Here is a 23,134-nt window from a genome sequence, read left to right as displayed (position 1 = left end):
ATGCGACTCTCTAAAACCCTCGTCGACATGGATATGGCTGACTACAGTGCCGCTCTGGACCCAGCCTACACCACCCTGGAGTTTGAAAATGTGCAGGTGTTGACCATGGGCAATGGTAGGTGGGGGCAGTTGTGCCCAGGTATGGAGTGGATCTTTGGCACTGGACTTTGGGATGGGAGGAGAGATATGGAAAATTGTAGGTTGGTCCTATAGGCTCGTACAGGTGTTGCCAGGTGAAGCAAGTGGGCCCATGTACTGTGCGGTCAGAGGCATTCTGGGTGAGGGAGGCCTGCAGAGGTGGATTTCCAACAGAAACGTTCCCCAGATCCTCCCTACTTAGGCCCTGGGATCTCACGCTGCCTTCCTTACCACGTTACAGCAGCAGGCCGTGATAGTGAACTTCCTCTGTGTAGCTGTAGAAATCCCACTCAACATGGCCCCTTCTTCAAGCCCCTGGGCCTATGTGCAAGCTACAAAAGGCCTGCCCCGTTCCCAGAGGTGGTGACAGGAGTCATGGCTGCATTTCAGGGAATCTGGAGTTCAGAGGGGGATGTGGAATCTTCAGGCTTCCCAGCTAGAAAGGCAACACGGCCGTGTGGCTTTCATGCACGGTCCTAGGTGTCCATGTAAGTGCAGGGGTGGCATGGCAATCCAAACATACAGCCGCCTGTTTGTCCCCTTCTTAGGTTTGTGTCCAGGCTTCATCTGTATGGGTTTGTCGAATGGTCTGTGGTTGTCTCTCCTCGGGATTTTGTTTTTCATGCTTTCATATATGTGTGTATGTATAGTGTCCGTGAATGTGGGTCATGGGCCTAACATGTTTGTGAATGCGGCCTTGTGGACCTACCCTGTGCTTCCTCCCTGGTGCCCTGTACGGCATTTTGCATATGCACATGTGCATGTAGACCCTGTGCAGCGCTCTCTGATGCGCACAGTTGTGCAGTTCTGTCGCACGGGTTTTCATTCATTACATTTTATTTTGAGACAGGGTCTTTACATAGCTATAGCTATTCTGGAACTCACTACACAGACCGGGCTGGCCTCAAAATCGCAGAGAACCTATCACCTCTGCCTCCCAACACGCCTGATTTTTTTTTTTTTTTTTTAAATGCAGAGTATATGTTCCTGAGCTGGCCTGAAACTTAGAACATACTCCCAGGCTGGCCTGGAACTTGGGATCCTGTGCTCCAGCCTCGCAAAATACCAGGGTTATGTTATAAAGGTCTTAATTATTACTATATACCAAACATTGAGATTCACATCAGTAGCGTATGTGTTTATCTCTGAGCCAATTCCGTTGTCGGTGTATGTTGCTTCAGTTCAAACATCTGCTCCAGTATCACTGAGAACACGTCTGTAGGAGGGGATGTTTTTCTTTGCCAGAGGGTTGAGAAGGTAGCCTTCCTGGAGGATGGGAAGCTCCTGGAAAGGAGGGGACCGGTTTCCAGACTAGCCCTGGAGAGATGGCACCTGGCTGAGGCTGGCCCGCCACCACCTTCCATTGGTGACTCTGATTCTGCAGCAGATGTCAGGCTACCAGGCTCAGGTCTGGAGAACTGTGCTCTCGATCCAGCTAGAAAGCGGAGACAGCGTGTGGGCTCTGTCCATGGTCAGTCCTCCAACTGCCGGGCCCTAATATCTTGTGCCGTGCATGGTGTGACCTTCGGCACGTTACCTTTCCTTTGTCTCTTGTGCAGTGTAAAAATAGGTTCCTTTACCCCGGTTCTGTTGGCCAAAGCTTTCAGAAGAGTGGACAGTTCAAGGAAGGTGCTCAGGGAAAAAACACACTGGAGGTGGTGAATAAGTTGCTTCTGCCCTGAGACAGTATCATGTGACACACAGGGACAGTACATGCTGTCACACTCCTGGCCACACACAGCCCCTTCAGTACCTAGGAGTCCTGTGCTCCTACACCTGTAGTCAAGCCCTTAAGTGACCTGAGGACACATCAGTCACCCCCAGCTCTGGAAAACCCCTTCCTCCCTAGCCTTCCTTAGCTATAAAATGGAGATGGGTAGTACACAGTATATGGTTTACAAGGGCTTTTCCTGGCCCTGAGATAGGTGGTCTGTAGGCCTCTCCATGTGATGGAAGGGTCTGTATGCCCTGCTGGAGTTCACAGAGGAATGGAGTTGGGGTTATAGGAGGTTGTCTTCCAAAGTGATTGGGGCCCATCCTGAGCCGATGGCTAGAAGATTCTAAGGATATCTGCTCCCACCTTTCATCCCCAATTCAGAAACAGCAGAAGGGTCCTCACAGATGCCCAGGCATGGGCAGCATGGCTGAGCACAGCACACTACCCCATAAACCCAGCCCCTGTGTCTGACAGCCCTGTAATGACACTGGGCAAGCCCCTCTCCTCACCAAGCCTCAGTCTTCTTAACCTGGAAATGGAAGTAGCCTGCTGACCTCAGGGGAGATGATCCGGCTAACTATGCCCAAACCAGGCTGCCCAGCAAGAGGACACCTTGCCAGCCTCTGCCCGAGTTGCGGGCTCAGCTCTCCCCGGGGGTCGAGGGAGGAGAGGCTGAGGGAGAAAGGGCACCGATGGAGCTTAACAATTATCCCTGCCTTGGGAATAATTCACCAGCTGGAGGGGGCTCCACTCGGAACATTCAGGAGTCCTAGGAAGAGTTCATCCAGCAGGCAGCAGAGATGCGAAACAGCTGCAAGACGCCTGCTATGGTAGGACAGTTCTCTTCTGGAAAGAAGCATTTAGTTCACAGACACAGATCCAGACCCAATTGTATACCAGGCACTTCCGGCAGACTCACTGAGCCTATGAACACTCGGGGAGACAACTATGCTCCATTTGACAAGTCGGGGACAACAACAAGAAATAACCCAGTGCCACAAGATCAGTGGGGATTTGGTCCTATGCTATGAGGCTTCAGGGTCAATGCTTTAGCAGATCACAGCCTTCTCCCGTTTACAATAGGACACTCCCTTAGGAATCCCAGGTCATAGTCAGAGTCTCTCGTGTGTGTGTGTGTGTGTGTGTGTGTGTGTGTGTGTGTGTGTGTGGTGTGAACATGCATGCACTTTTGTTTTGGGGAAATTATTATAGAGTTTATCATCTCCTAAGGGTGATTTTTTTTTTTGAGACAATGTCTTAGGTAGCCCAGACTGACCTCGTACTTACTGTGTAGCTGAGGCTAGGCTTGAATTCTCAATCCTCCTGTTTTTACCTCCCCAGGGAAGAGATTTCCTAAAGAATTTATCTATGGTGGAAGATTTGCTTTTAGAAAAAGATCTTCTGCTGACGTTTTTTTTCCTTTAATCTAAAACCAAACAAACCAGTTAAACTGATCCCTTTTATAGTTAGGGAAACTGAGGCCAGGGGAAATTGGAGCTAGGAGAAGGAGCTGGTCCAGACCAGAAGTAGGCTAGGCGTGGTATTGACACAAATACTCACAAGCTGAAACCTCCTTTGCCAGAGGTCTCGAGCGCCCGGATCACACTCTGACAGGGAGATGGCTTCTCGTATGTGGTAAGAGGGTTCAACATCTGCCCAGATCCTTGCCAGCACCTGACCCATAGGCAAAGGAAAGGATGTTCTCGGTGTATAACTTTCCCCTCCTTGGGGGAGTCTGTGGAGACTAAGGCTAAGCTCAGGTACTCCTGTTCTGGTTATCCTGATGAGGAAGAGACAGGGGTGGTCGCTGTCGCTTCCTTAGCTCCCAAGTAGGAGACTGTAAATGACTGCGGCTGAGTGGTGGTCAGGTTTCAATCCTTCCTGAGGAAGCTAGAGCTATGTAGCTTCCCTCTCTGTGAGAACAAGTCATTGCAGGTGTCCCAGGAGACCAGCAGTACAGTTGGTTCTGGTATACGGATGGAAACTGAGACTCTGAAAACCCAGTGACTCTGAGAGCAGAAGGACGGAGTGGACATAGCCCCCAGCTGTGGAGAACCTGTTATGTCCCAGGCTTTTTTTCCCCCTTCACTCTCTGCCCCTCTTGGGTTCTCACTCACTCTCTTTTGGTGCAGACACATCCCCGTCTGAAGGTGCCAACCTCAACTCATCCAACAGCTTGGGCGTTAGTGCCCTGTGTGCCATCTGTGGAGACCGGGCCACAGGCAAACACTACGGAGCCTCAAGCTGTGATGGCTGCAAGGGATTCTTCAGGAGGAGTGTGAGGAAGAACCACATGTACTCTTGCAGGTGAGGAGCTGGCTTGGGCCTCACCTTACTCAGCTGGGAAATGGGTATGTTGGGGTTCATGTCCTCCAGGGGTCCCTCTTGAGGCATCTGGCCTTCCAGGCCTTCGAAGATGATCTGTTAGCATCTGTGGATACAGGTGGTAGCGGCTACTTTAGCAATTGCCTGCCAACCTTAGAAAGGATAGGACCAGCCCTCCAACATACTACTTTTACTAGGTTCCAACAAGGCATTGGCCCTAAGCCTTTCCACCTATCTCAGTGACTCCCAAGGTTCTGACAATCCCTCTTTCAAAAGCACCTCTCATTTTGGATAACAACAGTAAAATGTTAGCAGTGGTTGACTGAGCCCTTGTCCCATGCTAAACCTGCAATACCTCATTGTCACCTGTCAATGCCCTTCTGAAGTGTCACAATTATTATCCTCATTTTGAAGACAATGAAGCTACGTCTTAGAGAGCTAGGATTTTACTTGAAGCCAACCAACTTGAACTGAGTGGTGGAGTCAGTACTGAAACTCATCCACCCCCATAACCTTGCCTTTACTTTCTGTGAGCCAACTACTGACTCCAAGCCAGCAGCCTGCTATGGGCTATGGGCTGTGGGCCCTCATAGGGTGTGGCAGAAATAGATATGCTATGGTTTTCAAGAGACTAAGGTTTCCAACTCAGCTCCACTGACAGTCAGCGGAGTGATCAAAGTCACATGTCACCTTTCTGGGCTTCAGTTTCCTATGTTGGGTGGGACAGATTGGACCTTCAGACAGTCCGTAGATCCCTCTGGCTTCTGATGGATTAACATTAGAACTCATGGTGTGCAGAGATGGAGCAAGGGAGCTGGGAGTTGGGTCAGGGTCAGAAGCAGCCAGGGTCCTCATTCTGCCCTAAGAGGGGGAGGCTGTGTCTTCTCCACCCCACCATGCTATGTCCTCTCCAGGTTTAGCCGGCAGTGTGTAGTGGACAAAGATAAGAGGAACCAGTGTCGCTACTGCAGACTCAAGAAGTGCTTCCGGGCTGGCATGAAGAAGGAAGGTGAGCCTCAGCCCTCCCTACACCCCTGCCCCACCTGCACCCCGGCTCCAACCAACCCGGCATTTACAGCCCTAGCCATACTTTATGGCTCTGTGACAGGCCCTGGGATGACTGGCTAATGGCTGAGAGGAGGGAGGGCCTGCAGATCTGACCACAGGGAGTGGCTGGGCTTGGTCTTGAGAAAGAGCCAGAGATAAAGCTCCCACTCACTCACTTCAGCTCCCAGCAACTGCCACTGGGCTTTCCTGTACCTCCATGAGGCAGCCAAGATGGGTACTTTTTCTAATGGATACTGCAAGTTAGGAAAGGCATAGAACACCACACAGCAAACACCCAAGCGCCTGCCACCAAGACTTCACAAATAGGGAGAAAGGGTACCAATGGAACCCTTTTGGGCGTCCTGTCCAAAGACAAGCACCCCGATTCCCTTAGTCCTCATTCCTGGGTGTCAGACAATCTCTAGAATTTTCCCCTTCCAAACAGTGGAATGAGGCCTCAGTCCCAACCCTGACGGTGGAGATGGAATTGCCGAACAGTCTCTGGCCCTGCCAACTCCTGCCATCAGACATGGAGCTGGCTCTTCCTCCAGTGGCTCTTCCTTTTTCATTCCTGTGACAGCTCCGTGAGGCTGGAATGAATACTGTCCCCCTTTCATGGCAGAAGAAACTGAAGACCACAGTGGTTAGTCACCTTGCAGAAGCCTCCATGGCAGTTACTGGAAGAGTAGAGGTCCCACCCCCAGCTTCATGCTGTCTGAACACCTCAGTGCTACCTACACTGTGCCCTCCAGGCCTCTTTACAAATTGTTTTCAGTGGCCAGAGCTGTAGCATGGTAGCAGAACCATTGTCTGGCAAATATGCAGGGCCCTGGGTCAGCTCCAGCCTACAAAAAAAAAAAAAAAAAAAAAAGAAAGAAAGAAAGAAAAAGAAAGGGAGAGAGACATAAAGGGGGAAGGGAGGAAGAGAGAGAGGAAGACAGACAGAGGGGGGAGAGAAAGGGGAAGAAAGAGAGAAAAAGATAGGAAGAGGAAAAAATTATTTTCCTCCTAAACTCACAAATAATAATAATAATAAAAAAACTCTCTAAACTTTTTTTTCTAAATAACTTGAGTTCATTTCCAAATCCCTTCTCGTCTCTCAACTCACTTTTTCCAGCTAACATTTACTTCCAGGCCACACTGTGCTCTTCTGGCCAGACCCTCAGTCTAGTCATGTGGGTACACACACACACACACACACACACACACACACACACACACACACACACACACACTGGGCTCCAGCCCATCCCAGGCTGAGCCAGAGGGAAAGCAAGCTAAGTGTGACAACCTCCCTCCCCAATCTCTGCTCTCTCGTTCTGATATTATTCTTACTGCCTGACCCTCAGAATGGTCCTTGCAGATCCTCAGTGCAAGCTCAGAGTTTTGTTGGAAAATTAGAGCCCAGGGGTCCTACAACTCACACCATATTCTGGCAGAGGGGGCTGAGCCTCTGCCAGACCTATGCCCTCCTCTTCCCATGGGAGTGAGGCATCCTGCTCACCTCATTAAGGACTGCTTTGTGGAAGGGGACTGTGGTGCCTGTGTGAATGTTGGACACAAGATGAATGCCTACAACCTAAGGACTTCAGTTTAATAGCTGGTGATACTGTTTTCCAATACCCTATGATGTTAAGCATCATGGCTGCTCATAGGCATTGTGTTTGGAAACGAATCTCTCCTGTAGAATGATCAGCACGTGGGGGAAAAGCAGGCAGTCCATTGCGGCAGATGGCTAGCTAGTAAGTGTGCACGTGGTCATGTGCCATATGTCTTTTGTTAAACAGTTTCTGGGGGAAAACTGATGGACACTTCTAGCCCCTCTGGGCTCTACTTGTCCCAGGGATCCACAGACCCAAGTGACCCTGAGAGAAGAGGAGCCCCACCTCATCCAGCCTTAGCTCAGCCTTGAATTGAACTGCTTGCTTCTTGGGTTGGGAAATAAACCTTCTATCAGGAGGACAGGAAAGCCACTGAGTCACTGAGAGTGCGCGCATGTGCGTGTGTGTGTGTGTGTGTGTGTGTGTGTGTGTGTGTGTGTGTGTGTGTGTACATACACTCATCTGTACTATTGAGGGATTGTGAGGTATAAGTAGACCAGGAGAGCAAGGCATTCTGGGCCACCATGGGCAAGTGCTAGGAAGGCTATTTCTTGCTCTGCATAAGTCTTAACAGTCCCTAGTACATGTCCTCAGCTTGATAGAAAGATCCCAAAGCCACTGACCAGGTGACTAGAGACATGTTTTTACTTATTTCCCTGTCAACCTCTCCTGCACATGACTTAGGGACCAACACCCTAAGTTCTCAAGGACCAGAAAGTGAGCTAGAAACAGGCTTCCAGAGCAGCTAGGGCAAGTAAAGAAAAATCTACCCCATTCCCAGGTAGGGAAATTGAGGCAAGAGAGGTGATAGGATGAGTTGGGGTGGGGTGAGGTTTAGGACCCAAGGCTGTGGGAACGAAGCCTTCAAGTTCTCTGGATTGAAATTTGGAAAGATGTTTTATGGTGGCACATTCTGTTCCTGGTAACTGAAACCTGATGGTACAGCAGAGAAGAGCGTCACATCCTTCCTGGGCAGAGGATATGCCACAGAGCCCACAAGGGCCTTCCCTGGAGGGCAAAGACTGGGGGTGGGAGAGCCCAGGGGTGTTAGTGAACAAGAAAACAGCTGGTGGAAAATTCTGTCTTGTGACTAAAGTCAGGGAGAGGGACACTTGCCCGGCCTTGGCTCTTGGACCCAAGAGAAAAGGGCCCAGGTCCTGGCAGCAGAAAGCCATTCCAGAGACAGACCAAGAAGTAAAGGAGGAGCATGGCCCACCCTGTAGGACCTTCTTCACAAGCCCAGCTCAGCCCCCAGGGTCCACCTAGAGTTCTCTAGGAAGACAAGCTCATATCCTCTCCACCTCTGTCCTGTAGTTAATATTCAATGGAAGTTACATTAGGTCCCCGACCCCGCTAATACTGCGCAAACATTAGGAAAACATCATTCCGTGACTGAGCTGGCTCAGGTACTGATAAGGCCAGGCTAACCTTGAGGAGCTCTCTCCACAGCTGCTGACAGCAGCCTTTCATTCTGCCCGCCTCCCCGCAGCGCCCAGTGGGGGCAGGCGACAGGGCAGGCTGGGTTGCCAGGGAGGGGTGTGGCAGGCTGGTACAACCAGTGCAGGGGCTGGGGGAACTTCTATACCTCAGGGTCTCTGTCCTACACTTCCTGACTTTTCTATTTCTGGGTTTTTGCAACAAGGTCTCATTTTTTCTTTCCTTTTTTAAATTTATTATTATTATTGTTGTTGTTGCTGTTGTTGTTGTTGTTGTTGCTGTGTGTATGTGTGTGTGTGTGTGTGTATATGTGCATGCATGCGTGTGTACGTGCACTAGAAGGCACACTGAGAAGGCAGAAGAGGGTGTTCTATCTCCAGGAGCTTGAGTTGCAGGTGGTTATGAGCTACATGATGTGGGTGCTGGGAACCAAAGTCAAATCCTCTGTAAGAGTGGTGCATGTTCTCATCAACTAAGCCATCTTTCCAGGCCCCACGGTCTATAACCCATGCTGGCATTTCCTCCTGCCTCTGTCTCCAAAATGCTGGGATTACAGGCATGAACCTCTACATCTGGCTCTAGATCTCAACATTCTGAAATCAAGAGGAAGTTGCAGAGTAGAGTGTGAGTGTTCAGTGAAGTCATATGCTGCCTTATCCAGTGACATCTTCACTCCACAAATATTTATTGCATACCTACTATGTTTTGGGGTGCGCTTTAGGGGTCAAGGTGAACAAGAGGGAAGACGGTCTGGCTTTTTGGAACTTTGGGGCTAGATAATAAAGAATTCAGCAAACAATGCTACAATAGATACCTTGGGGGAAATTTAAACAGGAAAAGAGGGCAGAGCCTGGGGCACAACACTGTGTCAAAGGAGATTGAAAAACACCTGAGGTGAGAGAGGGTTTCTCTGTGTAGCCCTGGTTGTCCTGGAACTCAGTCTGTAGACCAGGCTGGCCTCAAACTTATAGAGATCCACCTGCCTGTGCTAGGATTAAAGGTGTGTGCCATCACTGCCTGGTGACATTTTTTTAAAAGACATGCTTTGTTTTTAATTGTGTGCATATGCACACATACTTGAGTGCAGGTTCCTGCAGAGCATTTGTGAGCCACCCAATATGAATTCTGGGATTCGAACTCAGGTCCTGGAGTAGTACATGCTCTTAACCATCGAGTCATTCTCCGACCATTGATGGTGATGGAAAGGGGGATTCAAGGCACCAGAAATGACTGGGCACAGGCCCTGAGCACACGTGTGGCCTGAGTGTCTAGACATAGGGAGAGGAAGGTATGGGGGACAGACTGAGGGGAAGTAGTACTAGGGAGTTGGGGGGCGTGCATCCAAAGAAGCTATGAGGAGATAGGGTGACATCCATTCTGAGCAGAATGTGACATGGGACCTGGATATGTTTAGAGGGATCCCTGAGGCCAGGAGCCTTGGGTCTCAGGAACTCTAGCAGGGCCTGTTCCGCCCCGTGGGAGAGTGGTGGGACCTTCAGGAGCAGAACAGGATCTTCCACGCGATGACCACCACAGCAGGTCCTTGTGAGCCAGTGTGTGGGAGGGCGTCTTTGTGCAGGGAAGACACTGCCTGCCAGTTCCTAAGACGGAAGACAAGGCAGAAAGCAGGCTGAGGAGAAGGAGCTTTGGATAGATGGGGAAACAGAGGCCCCAGGGAAGGTATCCCCACCATCACAGAGTGCGAGATCTATACAGCCTCCATCTCACTCCTCCCTTCCACCCCAGGGGACAGGTGGGACAGTGCGAGTCTGATACCTCAGGCCTCTACTGGCTCAGCTAGGGGTGAGCCGGTGGGCTGGAGGTCTAGGAGACAAGGCCTTCAGTTCTTGGATTCTGGAGAGTTCCGGGTGTGGGAAGGATAGAGACTGCTTACCCCTCATTCTCCCAGGTTGGCCTAGAGAGCAGGATTCCTCCAGCAGACAGTCCATTAGGGCAGCTGGGTCTCCAGGTCCCAACCCGCGACTTCTGCCTAGCACTCAGGAATCTCAGGGTCACTCCTGTGTCACCAGGAGAAAAGAGTTGCTCATTTGGAAGGGAGGGGGCAAATGGCTTGCAAGCAGGATCGTGGATCTGGGACGGTGGCAGTCTCACTGTACTGCTCAGACTGTGACCCATCCCCATGGACTTGTCACTGACCTGCCTCTGCCAGTGGCCTGTCCGGTCTTCAGTTTTCTCATTATATAGAGGGCAGGGGCAAGTTTTGGTGTCTAGCAAGCTTTGCAAACTGAGCTAAAAAATCCCACATATGACAGGCAAAATGACTCAGTGAGACATCAGCCACCAAGCCTGACAACAACCTGATTTGATCATTCCTGGGACCCACATGGTAGAAGACCCAACTCCTACAACTCCTACAGTTTGTCTTTGGACCTCCACACATGCACCATAGCACATGTATGCTCACATGGGCGCGCACACAGACACACACAGACACACACACACACACACACACACACACAAAGTAAATGTCCACCTGTAGCACTCTGGTGACCCCAGTCCAGGTTGAACTCTCTCCTTCCATATCTCCCAACTCCTTAATGGTTGTGGGACATCCTCCCCCCGCCCCCCGCCCCTTAGTGCTCCTCCTTACCTCTCTATGCTTCCTCACAGCCGTCCAAAATGAGCGGGACCGGATCAGCACGCGGAGGTCAAGCTACGAGGACAGCAGCCTGCCGTCCATTAATGCGCTCCTGCAGGCAGAGGTCCTGTCTCAGCAGGTACCAAGGGACTCCCTTTCAGGGGGAACTCACTTCTACCTCTGCATCCTCCTACCAGACCCTAGACGCCCCCACATGGAAAGGGTCACAGATACCACAGGAAGAAAACTGAACCCAGTGCCACGCACTGGTTTTGTGACAGACAGAGCTGGAACCTAGGTCTGGCATCCTGGGGGCACTGTCTAGTTCATCTCAATGGCCGTGTTCCCAGGCCACACAAACTGCTCTGCTTGAGGGCTCAGGAGTGGTCCTACCAAAAAGAAGTAACCGTTGCAACATGGTGGCAAATCAGCCAACCTCTGGCCACGTGACCTCAGGCAAGTCACAGTGCTGCTCTGGGCCGTGGTGACTTCATGTACGAGATGAGAGTGACGCCCTGTTCCTCTTTTACACCCAAGGGATTCCTGAGACTCGGAGGAGGCAGAAGAGATGGGAGCAGGGCAGGCAGCTGGTGGCAGTCCAAACAGAGTGCTTCCTGTTCATGAGTCCTCCCTGTCCCTTTGCTCAGAGCTTCTTACTGACCTGGCAGGACAATGCAGTCCAGCTGCCACCAGACAGAGGACTTCCTAGAGAATGGGCTCCGTGCAAGGGACAGGAAGTGCAGGGGAAACGTGCTACCCCCAGCATTTCCTTGTCTCCCATAGATCACCTCTCCCATCTCTGGGATCAATGGCGACATTCGGGCAAAGAAGATCGCCAATATTACTGACGTGTGTGAGTCCATGAAGGAGCAGCTGCTGGTTCTGGTGGAGTGGGCCAAGTACATCCCGGCCTTCTGTGAGCTCCTTCTAGATGACCAGGTAAGGGCAAGTGTGCTGGGAGCAGAGGTGGACACTGGGCTGTCAGGGTCCAGCTGACCTACCAAAGACATAGTCTCGGGATGATTTGATTTTATTCAATGAAAGGCATATCATTCATGTGTTCCCAGAACTGTTTAAGTCATTCTACAAATATTAGCTCAGTCCCCCTAAGGACTATGAAATAGGAATGTTTCTCATCTTCCAGGTGAGGAAACCAGGGCACAGAGAGGTTAAGTAAATTACTCAAGGTCACACAGCCAGTAACCAACACAAGTGGGATTAGAACCAGCCAGAGACGCTCCAAAGTCCAGACTCTTAACCACTGCATCATTCAGCATTCCTGGGGGTGTTGACAGGGATCTGAAACCGGGGATCAGGAGATCTGGCTTAAGCTCTGGTTTTAAGACCAGTTCCCTGAGTGATTTGGGGCTAATTACTTTGCTCCAAGGCCCGGTGTCCTTATCTACCAAGTGGAAGTTATCTCTCCAGAGTGTTGTCAGAACTAGGGCTGTTCTTGTTTGAAAAGTCCAGGATGGTGCAACAGCAGTTCAGCTGGACCTCTGCCGTCTGCTCCAATGTTAAGTCTCTTGCTTTTCCCCAAGGTGGTTTGTCAGCATTTTATATTCCAAGGCACCTTCTCTGGACTCCCAAAATGGGTCCAAGGAGGGGAAGTGCAAGGGTGGAGGACTGTGTGTGTCTTTGGATGGATAAGTTTCTGAAATGCTTCATCCTATGGCTCCCGATACACACACACACACATCCCTTGGCCTCCACAAACATCTTTCCTGCCTGGGTAATGGGGAGGGAATCAGCTGCCTTCCCAACACTGAAAGCCCCAGCTCTTTGCCCACAAGTTTGATACTGCACCATCTCCTGTCTTATTACTTGTTTGGGGGATTATTTTTTCTTTCAGACAGGATCTCACTATGTAGCCCAGGCTGGCTTTGAACTCACTGTCCTTAAACTCACAGAGTTCTGCCTGCCTCTGCCTCCCAAGTGCTGGCATTAAAGGTGTGTGCCACCACCGCCTGGCTGCATACAAGCTCAGTGCCTCAGAGAAGTCACACAGCCTCACCGTTGTTCCTCTCTGTGAAAGCCAGGTCCTCCCCCAAGCCTCTTTAAACACTTATAAGAAAGTCATGGGGCACTCTAGGTCAACACTGGCTTGGCTGCTCCTCAGTCTGGACCCGACTGTCAGGGATCATGTCCAAGCTGTTCTTGCCTTCTCCCACTCCTCCTCCTCCTCCTCCTCCTCCTCCTCCTCCTCCTCCTCCTCCCTCGTGCGTTAGCCCCTGTCCCTCTGCTGGAGAGCCTGAATTAATGTTTAACCCCACCTGTTCCTTCCCAGGAACTTAGCAGGACAACAAGATACCCCCAAGCTGAGCAATTGTTAACCTCTATTTCCCACCCAAACCTCTCTGGCTGGAGCTCAGAGCATTCTCTGAGGGCAGTGATGGGTGGCCAGTAACACGGGCCAATCATTAATGCCCCTTTGCCTGCCCACACCCCACAGCTGTCATGTCTGAGAGTTGGACCTGGAAACCTATTCAAAATATTTTAGGAGACCATATTGTCTAGCATGGCTGATGGCACCTGTGAGATTTGGAAACATGGCCTTCCAAGGGACCCACATTTCCATTGTTCAATGGCCCACCTTCTTGTTATACCTGGATAGCCAATTCCTGGGTCTAGAAGGTCAGGTCTGACTGGATAAGGGGACTAAGGCATAGAGAGAGAAAGTGATTGGCTTAAAGCCCAGAGCACATCAGCTACCACACTGGGATTTGATTCAGTCCTCTGTTCTCTGGTCTGAGAACCAAGAGCTAATGGTTGAGAACACCGCGGTGCCTCCCGGGTAGAGTACACTCAGTGATGAACACCTCTGTGTCCTTTCCCATTGCTCACAGAAAATAGTGTCTCACCTCCCGGCTTTCCCATCCTTCCCACTTTTGGTTTCTCTCATGGGTTCTAGCCATGGTGGAGTGGACAGGGGTCATCACACACAGGTGGGCTCAGAAAGAATCGGAGTTGGGAGGAAGTCAGCGTGCTGGCTCAGCCATTCACTCCCCTCTCCATTCTTTCCTTCACTTGTTTCAAGAAAGATCTGTGTGTTCGCTGTGTTCTGAGGATCCTCTGGCTGGCTTGCCCTGTGCTCCCAGCCACACAGCCTCTCTTGTCTCGCAGCCCTGTGTTCCCCTCCCTTCTCCCTCCAGCTATCTTTCTCCCTCTCCCTCTTTCCCTCCCTTTCTCTTGCCCCTTGTAGCATCCTCCCACTCTGTTTCCTTGCCCACTTTATCAGTCCTTTCTCCTCACTCTCTCAGCCTGACAGTTCTATGAGCTCAGAGACTGTTGTGTCCCCGCACTGTCTGAGTAGCTAGGAGGGCAGTCGAGGACACAGTGCAACAGGTAAAGGTGCTTGCAGTCAAGGCTGATTCCCAGGACCCACAGGGTGGAAGGAGAAAATCGTTGTTCTGTGACCTACACACACACACACACACACACACACACACACACACACACAAAACAATACATTTTTAAAAAGAATCACACATTGTAGGCGTCTAATATTTGACAACTAAATGAATGAGCCATTAAACGGATGAGCACAGAGCAGCAGCACCTGATCCTCCCAGCATGGCTTGCTACCTGCAGCCTTGCACCAAGTACACAGATCTCTGAGGCTACCAGCCTGCTGCCATTCTTTGGTCTTCACACAAGCACTAAGATCAAGGGCTCTAAAGCACAAATGATGTCCAGTGAAGCAACCAGACCTAACCTCAAACTTCAGTCTTCACAGACTGCCGTGAAAAGACAGGGCCTGGTGATGCCCTGTACTTGGCGAGAGCACATTCTAAGAACAGACATCCATGTAGGAGCTCATGAAGATTCTCTGAGAATCCCAGAATCTTACAGTGTCAGCAGTACAGGCACTGTGGAGATCTTTAGCACCAGTGACTTCCCAAACTCAGTGGAGGTTTGGAACCAACAGGGAAACTCTTCGCCTGCATATCCCTGGTCCAGCTCATACATAGAGAGTCAGGATCACTTGTAGTTGATCCCAAGACTATGACTTTCCCTAAAGCATTCTAACAGCTCCCTGCAACCGGCACACTGATAGGAACCTGGGACCCACAGTTTTAAAACATCTGGGACAAGCCAACACTCTTGAAAATCTGGTCTGAGGCATGCACACCAGGTATGGCCTATGTCCTGATGAGGCCAGGGCACAGTTCCTTGCCTAAAGATGGAGACACACCAGTTCAAGAGCAGAGCGAACAGGAGGTGCCCTGGTTTGGAGAGCACATTCCACCTTCCTGGTGGCAGAGGTTGTGTTTTTCAGAGCTCAGACCAGGAAAGGCAGAGGGGACACAGAGCTGACTTGCCAAGGCCACTGACCTGACTATGAGCAGCCTTCCTGAGGTGCAGATGCTAGGCTTCACCCCTTCTCTCTTCCAGGTAGCCCTGCTCAGAGCCCACGCCGGTGAGCACCTGCTGCTCGGAGCCACCAAGAGATCCATGGTGTTCAAGGACGTGCTACTACTAGGTGAGGAGGCTGCTGGTCCCAGATGGAGCTTGAGGGGTGGGACCCAGCTTGGTACACCCACAAAGGAAGAGTATCTCCACAGTAACACATAGGGACGAGGCCGGCAGATCAAAAACATCCCAAATTGGATATACTGTTGCAAGCCAGTAATCCCAGCTACTCAGGAAGCTGAGGCAGGAAGTTTACAAGGTCAAGACATGCCTGGGGAGACTACATGGAGGGTTCCGTCAGCCTGAGAAGTACAACATGACCCTATCTTCAACTAAAATAAAAAATAATTAAAAAAAAAAAACCTAGGGGGTTGGGGATTTAGCTCAGTGGTAGGGCACTTGCCTAGCAAGCACAAGGCCCTGGGTTCAATCCTCAGCTAAAAAAAAAAAAAAAAAAAAAACTTCTTTAAAAATAAAATCTAGCAACTATCAGTTGAGTGTGCACTAGCAACACCTTAGGCTGGCAAGATGGCTCGGGTGGGGATAGCACCTGTTGCCAAGACTTACAACCTGAGTTTGAGCCTAGGGAATCACATGGTGGAAAGAGAAAACTTTTAAGACAGCCTGGAGGTGTAACGCTGTGGTAGATACATGTGGCCACCCCCAGCACCAGAGCAAAATTTTAAAAAATGTAACCCAGCCCTGTTCTTAAGCTTGACCAAAGTACAAGATTCCAGAACCCAGCTCCCGGGTGGTTCCTCGCCTCAGATGTAGGGAATACAGGTACAGGAGAGGGCTTCTCCTGGCCTTCATGCTAGAAAGCAATGTTGTCCCTGAAATTTTCAGTACATTTCAAAGTTATTTCTGGCGTTGAAACAAAAGGTGGCTAGGAATGGTGCAGACCACCACCCCCAGCCCAAGTCACCTGGGCCTTAGGGACATACTTATTATTGGGAACGTGTGTGTAATGTACCCCATTACGTCAAGGACTATGCTAACTGCCAGACAAATGTTTATGACCTTTTCAACACAACATCCCCATGATAGTTGTTAGATATTCCCATTTTTATAGATGAGGGAACTAAGGCATAAATAAATCAAATATGTTACCTAACCATACCCAGCCATAAGTGACGGAACCATTCAGATGGGGTGACCCAATTCTGAAATCTGTCCCTTGACCTTGATACTTTAGTGCCTCCCAATGGGCCTTGACTTTCCTTCATCTTCAGTCATGCAGGTACAAAGAGTTTGAGGGAACATGAAAGGCCTCTGAAAAAACTTAGTACCTAGCTCACCCAGAACTTCAGGTATTCACCTTCCTCCATTGGCCTCAGATTTCGGATTAGTAAAATGGGCGTGGTGATCCCAGTAGCTCCTCCCAGGAGCACCAGGCACACTCTTAACTGTCAATCACAACCAGGGGTGATAGGGGTTAACCAAGGTGACAGCCCCATCTTCTCCCCTCCACCTATCCAGGCAATGACTACATTGTTCCTCGGCACTGTCCAGAGCTAGCAGAGATGAGCCGTGTGTCCGTTCGCATCCTCGATGAGCTGGTCCTGCCCTTCCAGGAGTTACAGATTGATGACAACGAGTATGCCTGCCTCAAAGCCATCATTTTCTTTGACCCAGGTGCCATTCACACCTAACCTGCCCTTCACATCCCCAAACCTGCTGTCACATTCCTTATAGGCTCACAACCTCTTGCATTGTCATGACAACCAGAAGTCATTTTCATCAACCCTATTGAGTAGATGAGGCAGATTAGGGTTCCCAGGAAGGAAGGACTTTGCAGGGCACAGCCTGCAAAGGCCTGGGTTTTACTTTACCCATTTCATCTTCCTGTCAGCTACAGGCAACATCATCTTCCCTTCTCTTGTTAGAATGAGGATGCTGCATCCTCTCCCTTCAAACTCTCTCTGTCCTCTCCCTGCTGACTGTGCTGACTCTTGTCCCTGAGTTTGCACAGTATGTCTGTAGTCAAACCTTTGTGCAAAGCCTGCTTTTGTTTCTCATTATCCAAGAGTTCTCTCTTACCTGCCAGAGTGTAGAGCTGCTGGGCGCTGTCCTTGGTGCTGGTTCCTGCTTTCACAGAGATGACCCCTAGCAATAAAAGCAGCCAAGAGGAAAATGACTACCTTTTATTGAGGGCTCCCAGGTGCACAGTTTTAAACATTTCATTGAGATTATATACAACATGATACCTGTGAGATAGGAAGCATCTTCACCCTATTTCAAATAAGGAGAAGATGGAAGTGTAGAGAGACTGATTGACTCAAGCAAGGTCACACAACTAGAAACTTGCAAAGCTGTTTGTTTGTTTTAGAGACAGGGTTTCTCTGTGTAGCTTTGGAGCCTTTCCTGGAACTCAGTCTGCAGTCCAGGCTGGCCTCGAACTCACAGAGATCTGCCTGCCTCTGCCTCCCGAGTGCTGGGACTGCAGAGCAGATTTGAACTTTGGGCTGTTAATTTATGTATGTCTTTCCAATTCACAGTCTTGCTTTTTGCATGCAACTCCCCATTTCCCAGAGGGCAAGAGTCTATTCCAGTCCTGTGGTACAAAGCTCAGGGCTGGGCAGGGTAGTCATTGCTCAGTGACAGATGTAATATTATTGGCTCCCAAGGAAGAATCAGCAACTTGGTTGAGGGCAGAGGACGACCTAGTCCAGGCTGGTATATACAACAGACATTCTGTGAAAGATGGTTGGCTGAATAAAAAAAAAAGTGCAAAGTGTGGGTGGGGTCTCTTCTTGCCGGAGGAGTTGAAGCCTCAGCTGAGTCCCCAGGTGGCAGCAGACAAGGGAGGGGAGAATATCTTGATGTGGCAAGTTCAGGGTCTAGATGGTGGAACCTTATCTGTGGTCCAGGACCCCAAGTTCACATCAAGGTTCTGCCGGCAACTGGTTGCATGAGCTGGCCAAGTCTTCCTTATTTCCCCTTGCCTGAGACAAGGAGAGAACATTCCCCAGTTGTGTGTAAGACACTGGGTCTGATCCCTTGCACAGCATAAGAAAATTTAAAGGAGAAGTGAGGTTATAACCTACCGCACTGGGCTTCGTATTTTTTTCTGCCTGGTCTAGGAATCCACTATTTGTTCTAGAGTAAGCTATCTATTGAGGACCCTAAATTCTTGTCTTAGCACTGGTTAAGATTCTCTGTGTTCATGGGGCTGGGTAGATGGCTCATCAATTAAGAGCACTGACTGCTCTTCCAGAGGACCTGCATTCAATTCCCAGGTGCACCCCACATCGTAGCTCACAACTGTCTGTAACTCCAGTTCCAGGGGATCTGACACCCTCACACAGATATAGATGTAGGCAATGCACATAAAATAAAAATAAATAAATCACAATTGATTAATTAATTAAAAAAGACTCCCTGTGTTCCAAGGTCAATAAGCTGCCCAATTGGGGTCTACAAAGTAGGGGATTTGGTCCTTCCTGACCACCTCTACCATTGCAGATGCCAAGGGGCTGAGCGATCCTGGCAAGATTAAGCGGCTGCGGTCGCAGGTCCAGGTGAGCCTGGAGGACTACATCAACGACCGTCAGTACGACTCTCGGGGCCGCTTTGGTGAACTGCTGCTGCTGTTGCCAACCCTGCAGAGCATCACCTGGCAGATGATCGAGCAGATCCAGTTCATCAAGCTCTTTGGCATGGCCAAGATTGACAACCTTCTGCAGGAGATGCTGCTTGGAGGTCTGTAACACAGGGGTGGTGGGGGGAGGAGGGCGGGTTGTCTCTGTAGATCTGTAGGGCTGTCTCTTGGGAGACAGGCATCTTGTGAATGTGAGCTAGCCTCTAGACTCCACTGCTTACTTGGTGGGAGCCTTGGACAATGGGCCTTGTCTGTTGGACCTTGGTTTCTCATCAGGAAAGAAAAATGGAGATGAGGACAGAGGTCCATTTGTTCAGATGCTGAGGGTCTAGCTGAGTCAGTCACTGTTGTAAGGAGGGGAGAATGTCATGGAAACAAATAACCAAACATAATAGCAAAAAATAAAAATAAGAATAGATAGGTCACAAGAGGGCCTTGAGATGAGTCAACCAAGAGATGCCTCCCAGAAGTGGTGTCTAAGACTGATGGGTGAAAATTACTGGATTTTAAAATCTTGGAAAGCATTCCAAGCAGAAGTTTTGTTCCAGGCTCTGAGGATATTTGTGTGTGAGATGGGATACTTGGAAGAGATGAAGGGGGAAATGAACTAGAAAGCAAGTCAGAAACAGGGTTTGATGAGCCAGGACCAAACACTGGGGTTTTAGGCCAGGCAGTGGTGGTCCACGCCTTTCATCCCAGTGCTTGAAAGGCAGAGGCAGGCAGATCTCTGAGTTCTGAGTTATAGACTAGTCTGGTCTACAGGACATCCAGGGATATATAGAGAAACTCTGACTTGGAAAAAAAATGAGTTTTATAAAGGAGCAAACCTGTGTAATTCCAGGAACAGGGAGGCTTGTGAGGCAGCCTGGGAAATACAGGGAGACTTTGGAAGGAAAGAATGAGGGAGAGGAAGGAAGGAAGAAGGTGGGGAAGAAAGAAGAAAGAAAGGGAGGGAGGGAAGACAGGAAGGAAAAGGCGGGGATTCTATTATTCTCTCTGCAACTTTTGTACAGAGACTGAAAATTAAACTAGAATTTTAAACAAGCCAGTCTGACTTCCAGTCAGGAGTGGATTAAGGGGCCAGGGGGCAGTTGAAGCACCCAGGAATGTCACTCTCTCCCACCGTCTGAGCCGACGGTGGCTTAGGCTGTGGGAGTGGAGCAGGCAGAATAGGAGTGACTCTCTGGATGCTGAAGCAGGGGAGTGACAGAAAAGAAAAAGTAAAGGGTCAAGTCTGCATGTTTGCTCTGAGTGACAGAAACGGTGGTGGAAGAATCTACGGACAAGGAAGACGGGGAAAGACTTGAACTTGGTCTAGGGCGGTGAGCAGATGACCCAGAAGATTCATTCTGGGCTTGACACAGGAGGTGGGCTGGATATCCAAACTGGGCTATCAAGACCATTCAGTCTGTAAGCTGATGGCTCAGGAATAGAGGAAAGATGGCCTTGGACTTTCTAGCGTTAGGAGTCAGGAGATGTGTCATAGAAGGCTTTAGAAAAGATCAGCCGGGGGGATGGGAGAAAAAAATGGAAAAATGTAGAATCCAAGAAAAGGTATGTTTTCAGGAGGACAGGGTTACAGGTGAGGGAGGAGGACAGGAGGGGGAGGTGAGAGGAAGGAAGAAAAGGGAGGGGAGGGTGTAGGGAAGGGACGGAAGTTAGAAATCGATGAAGGACTAGGAGAGAGGGAGGGAAGACGGTGGAAGCATGCAGCGTCTCAGTCCTCATGTTGAGAGCATCAGAGGATTTGGAGCATGGAAACCAGGTTGGGAGAGTATCACAGAGTAGATGGGCAAATGGGGAAGTGATGAAGCGGAGGCGCAGTGGACAAAGCTTTGGTAATGTTCCCCATGAAGGATAGCTGGGCCAGAGCTGAGGCTGGCTGAGAGATGGTGACTTTAACCACAAACCACGAACACCCCTCAGAGAAAAGTGGGGCATCAGTTCTAGCCCCTCAACGGGGTTGAAAGTCTTTTTCTGAAGTGCGTGACAACCTCAGCATGAGAAGTGGAACTGGAGGCTTGGGAAGTAATGCAGTGGCATGGAGACCCCAAGATGGAAGCCAGGGCTCTCTGCTGCGGCACTGTCGGTGTTTGGAGAGGCACAGTTCTCTGAGTGCAGATTTTCTGCGTCTTGTTTAGCTGCATGTCTGGCCTCTGTCTGTAGAATTTCTCCAGGAATCAGAATAAAAATATCTCCAGAAATTGTCAAGGCGACAACCTCCATCCCAGAACGACTGTCGGGCAGGAAGTCACCTCATTCTCACAGTGACCCTGGGAACTGGCAGTTGCAGTGGCTCAGGTGTCATACCACTGCCGCCAGAATCAGGAGTTGTGGTCTGTTTGCATTTGGGTGAGATAATTTCTCTGGATACTGTCATCTCATCTGTTGAATGGATGATGATGGTGTCCATTCATCTAGCAGGAGGATGAAATTATGTAAAGAGTTGAAAGTGCTATAAGCCAGTACCCAGCACAGGACAGGTGCTCAGCAATTGGTGTTCATTTTACTATGCAACCAAAGAGACTACTCATTGCATTTAAACTCAGAAGTGCCCGGTTCCTTTCGAGTCATGAAGCCCACAGACATGCCTGGTGATTTCTACATTACTAAGGCAGGAATAAGCACCCAAGAGACACTCCATTGGTCTTGATGCCACACAGGGGGAACATGTTGCCATAAGGCTGTGGTTGTTTTCCAAGACTTCCGGTCCTGACTGATATCCTCCTTTCTATCTACAGGGTCTGCCAGTGATGCACCCCACGCCCACCACCCCCTGCACCCTCACCTGATGCAGGAGCACATGGGCACTAATGTCATAGTTGCCAACACGATGCCCTCTCACCTCAGCAATGGACAGATGTGTGAGTGGCCCCGACCCAGGGGGCAGGCAGGTGGGCAGCTGGGGTCTACCCTGCAAGGGGTAAAGAGGGGTCTAAGAAAGGAGGCAGGAGAAGATTGTGTCTAGAGGGTGGAACCAGGAACATAGTTCTATGTGTTTCCTAGTAGGGAGTTGGAGGGGGAGGGATTGCTGTTATTGAAACTGTATATTCAGTGAGATTGTGTACTCAGCAAGGTGACTGACAATGTCTCCTGACTGAGGCAATCCACTAGGTGAAGGGGCCATTGAGGACATTTGTGGGCTGAGAATTCCATTAGATGAAATCGTCCACTGAAATAGAGCTGGCCAGATGGATGATGCCATCCTTTGGGCAGTTGAAAGAGACTGGCAATTAAGTAGGAATTCCCGCAGGGCTAGGCCATCATCTGAGGGGACATCTCCGATGGCTGAGTTGATCCTTGGCCAAGCTCTTCAGAGAACAGGGTCATCAATGAGATGAGATGGCCACTGGGATGAAAGGGATTTCATTGAGTTTGACTTTGGAAAAGTTGTCTACTAAATGAAAGCAGACAAGCTGGTGAAAGTCACTCATCCAACCTGTAATGAGAATGAAGTCTTTTCATTTGTACTACTCTTCTCCTAAATACTGAAGAAATGCCAGTCTGGGCCCAGTTAGCCTAGGGCCTCAATTACTGCTCTTTCTTCCAAGTCAGTATATTTTTTATCACATATCGTATTGCCTTAGGGAACTGCCACACCTGGGCCCTGGTCTGGGAAAAGCAGCCTGAGTCTCCATATCAAATGGTGGACAGATGGATGGGAAGACCTCACAGAATGTAGACTCTAGGGTGTCTGGGACTCCTAGAAGTTTGAGCCATAGCAGCCTTAGAGATTAGATCCATCATCTAATTGATATCCTTGTCTCAGCAGCTGGGAGAGCTTCCCCAGGGCTCTCCAGTTATTCCCACAAAGGCTGGAATTTTGAGCAACTTCTTTTTCTCTCTCCTTTTAGCTACCCCAGAGACTCCACAGCCATCTCCGCCAAGTGGCTCGGGATCTGAACCCTACAAGCTCTTGCCAGGAGCCATTGCTACCATCGTCAAGCCTCCCTCTGCCATTCCCCAGCCAACTATCACCAAGCAAGAAGTCATCTAGCAAGCCGCTGGGGGTTGGGGGTTCTGCTGGCTCGCACCCTCAGAGAGTGCCTGGGTGTAACTTAGTCACAGCAAGGAAGATGTGACAAGAGGGCCAGCTGCGGAGCATCCACAGAAAGGGTGCAGGGCCCAAAACCATGGGCTGAGTGTCACATGCATTGCCACCCCTGACCCCACACCCCAGAGGGCAGGCCTTTGCCTCGAGGAGACCCCAGCTGGGAAGTTTTCCAAAGCCTGGACTACTTTTCCCAAGTTGAAGC

General features: G+C 50.0%; 1 protein-coding gene across 3 annotated transcripts; it reads left to right on the top strand.

The window, feature by feature from the left end:
- Hnf4a (hepatocyte nuclear factor 4 alpha) lies at positions 1 to 22,875 on the top strand. Of its 3 annotated transcripts, none has more exons than XM_036185672.1 (10): positions 1 to 115; positions 3,988 to 4,162; positions 5,095 to 5,189; positions 10,897 to 11,003; positions 11,648 to 11,803; positions 15,260 to 15,347; positions 16,757 to 16,912; positions 18,743 to 18,979; positions 21,620 to 21,742; positions 22,733 to 22,875. In XM_036185672.1, exons 1-10 carry the CDS (start codon positions 1 to 3, stop codon positions 22,873 to 22,875), a joined length of 1,395 nt encoding a protein of 464 aa, XP_036041565.1. The 3 variants fall into 3 exon arrangements, with proteins under 3 accessions (XP_036041565.1, XP_036041564.1, XP_036041563.1); XM_036185671.1 differs by having other exon boundaries at positions 21,620 to 21,772; XM_036185670.1 differs by having other exon boundaries at positions 3,901 to 4,162; positions 21,620 to 21,772.
- The last annotated feature ends 259 nt before the right edge of the window (positions 22,876 to 23,134 follow it).

This window comes from Onychomys torridus, chromosome 4 (genome assembly GCF_903995425.1).
Source record: "Onychomys torridus chromosome 4, mOncTor1.1, whole genome shotgun sequence".
NCBI classification, from domain to species: Eukaryota; Metazoa; Chordata; class Mammalia; order Rodentia; family Cricetidae; genus Onychomys; species Onychomys torridus.
This window is presented reverse-complemented; position numbering and strand designations above follow the sequence as displayed.

Excerpts from the sequence above, each read along its gene's own strand:
- Hnf4a (XM_036185670.1), top strand. The coding sequence starts at position 1 with ATGCGACTCTCTAAAACCCTCGTCGACATGGATATGGCTGACTACAGT. Across the intron at positions 11,804-15,259 it reads AGCTCCTTCTAGATGACCAG|GTAGCCCTGCTCAGAGCCCA; the intron begins GTAAGGGCAAGT and ends TCTCTCTTCCAG. Across the intron at positions 16,913-18,742 it reads CATCATTTTCTTTGACCCAG|ATGCCAAGGGGCTGAGCGAT; the intron begins GTGCCATTCACA and ends CTACCATTGCAG.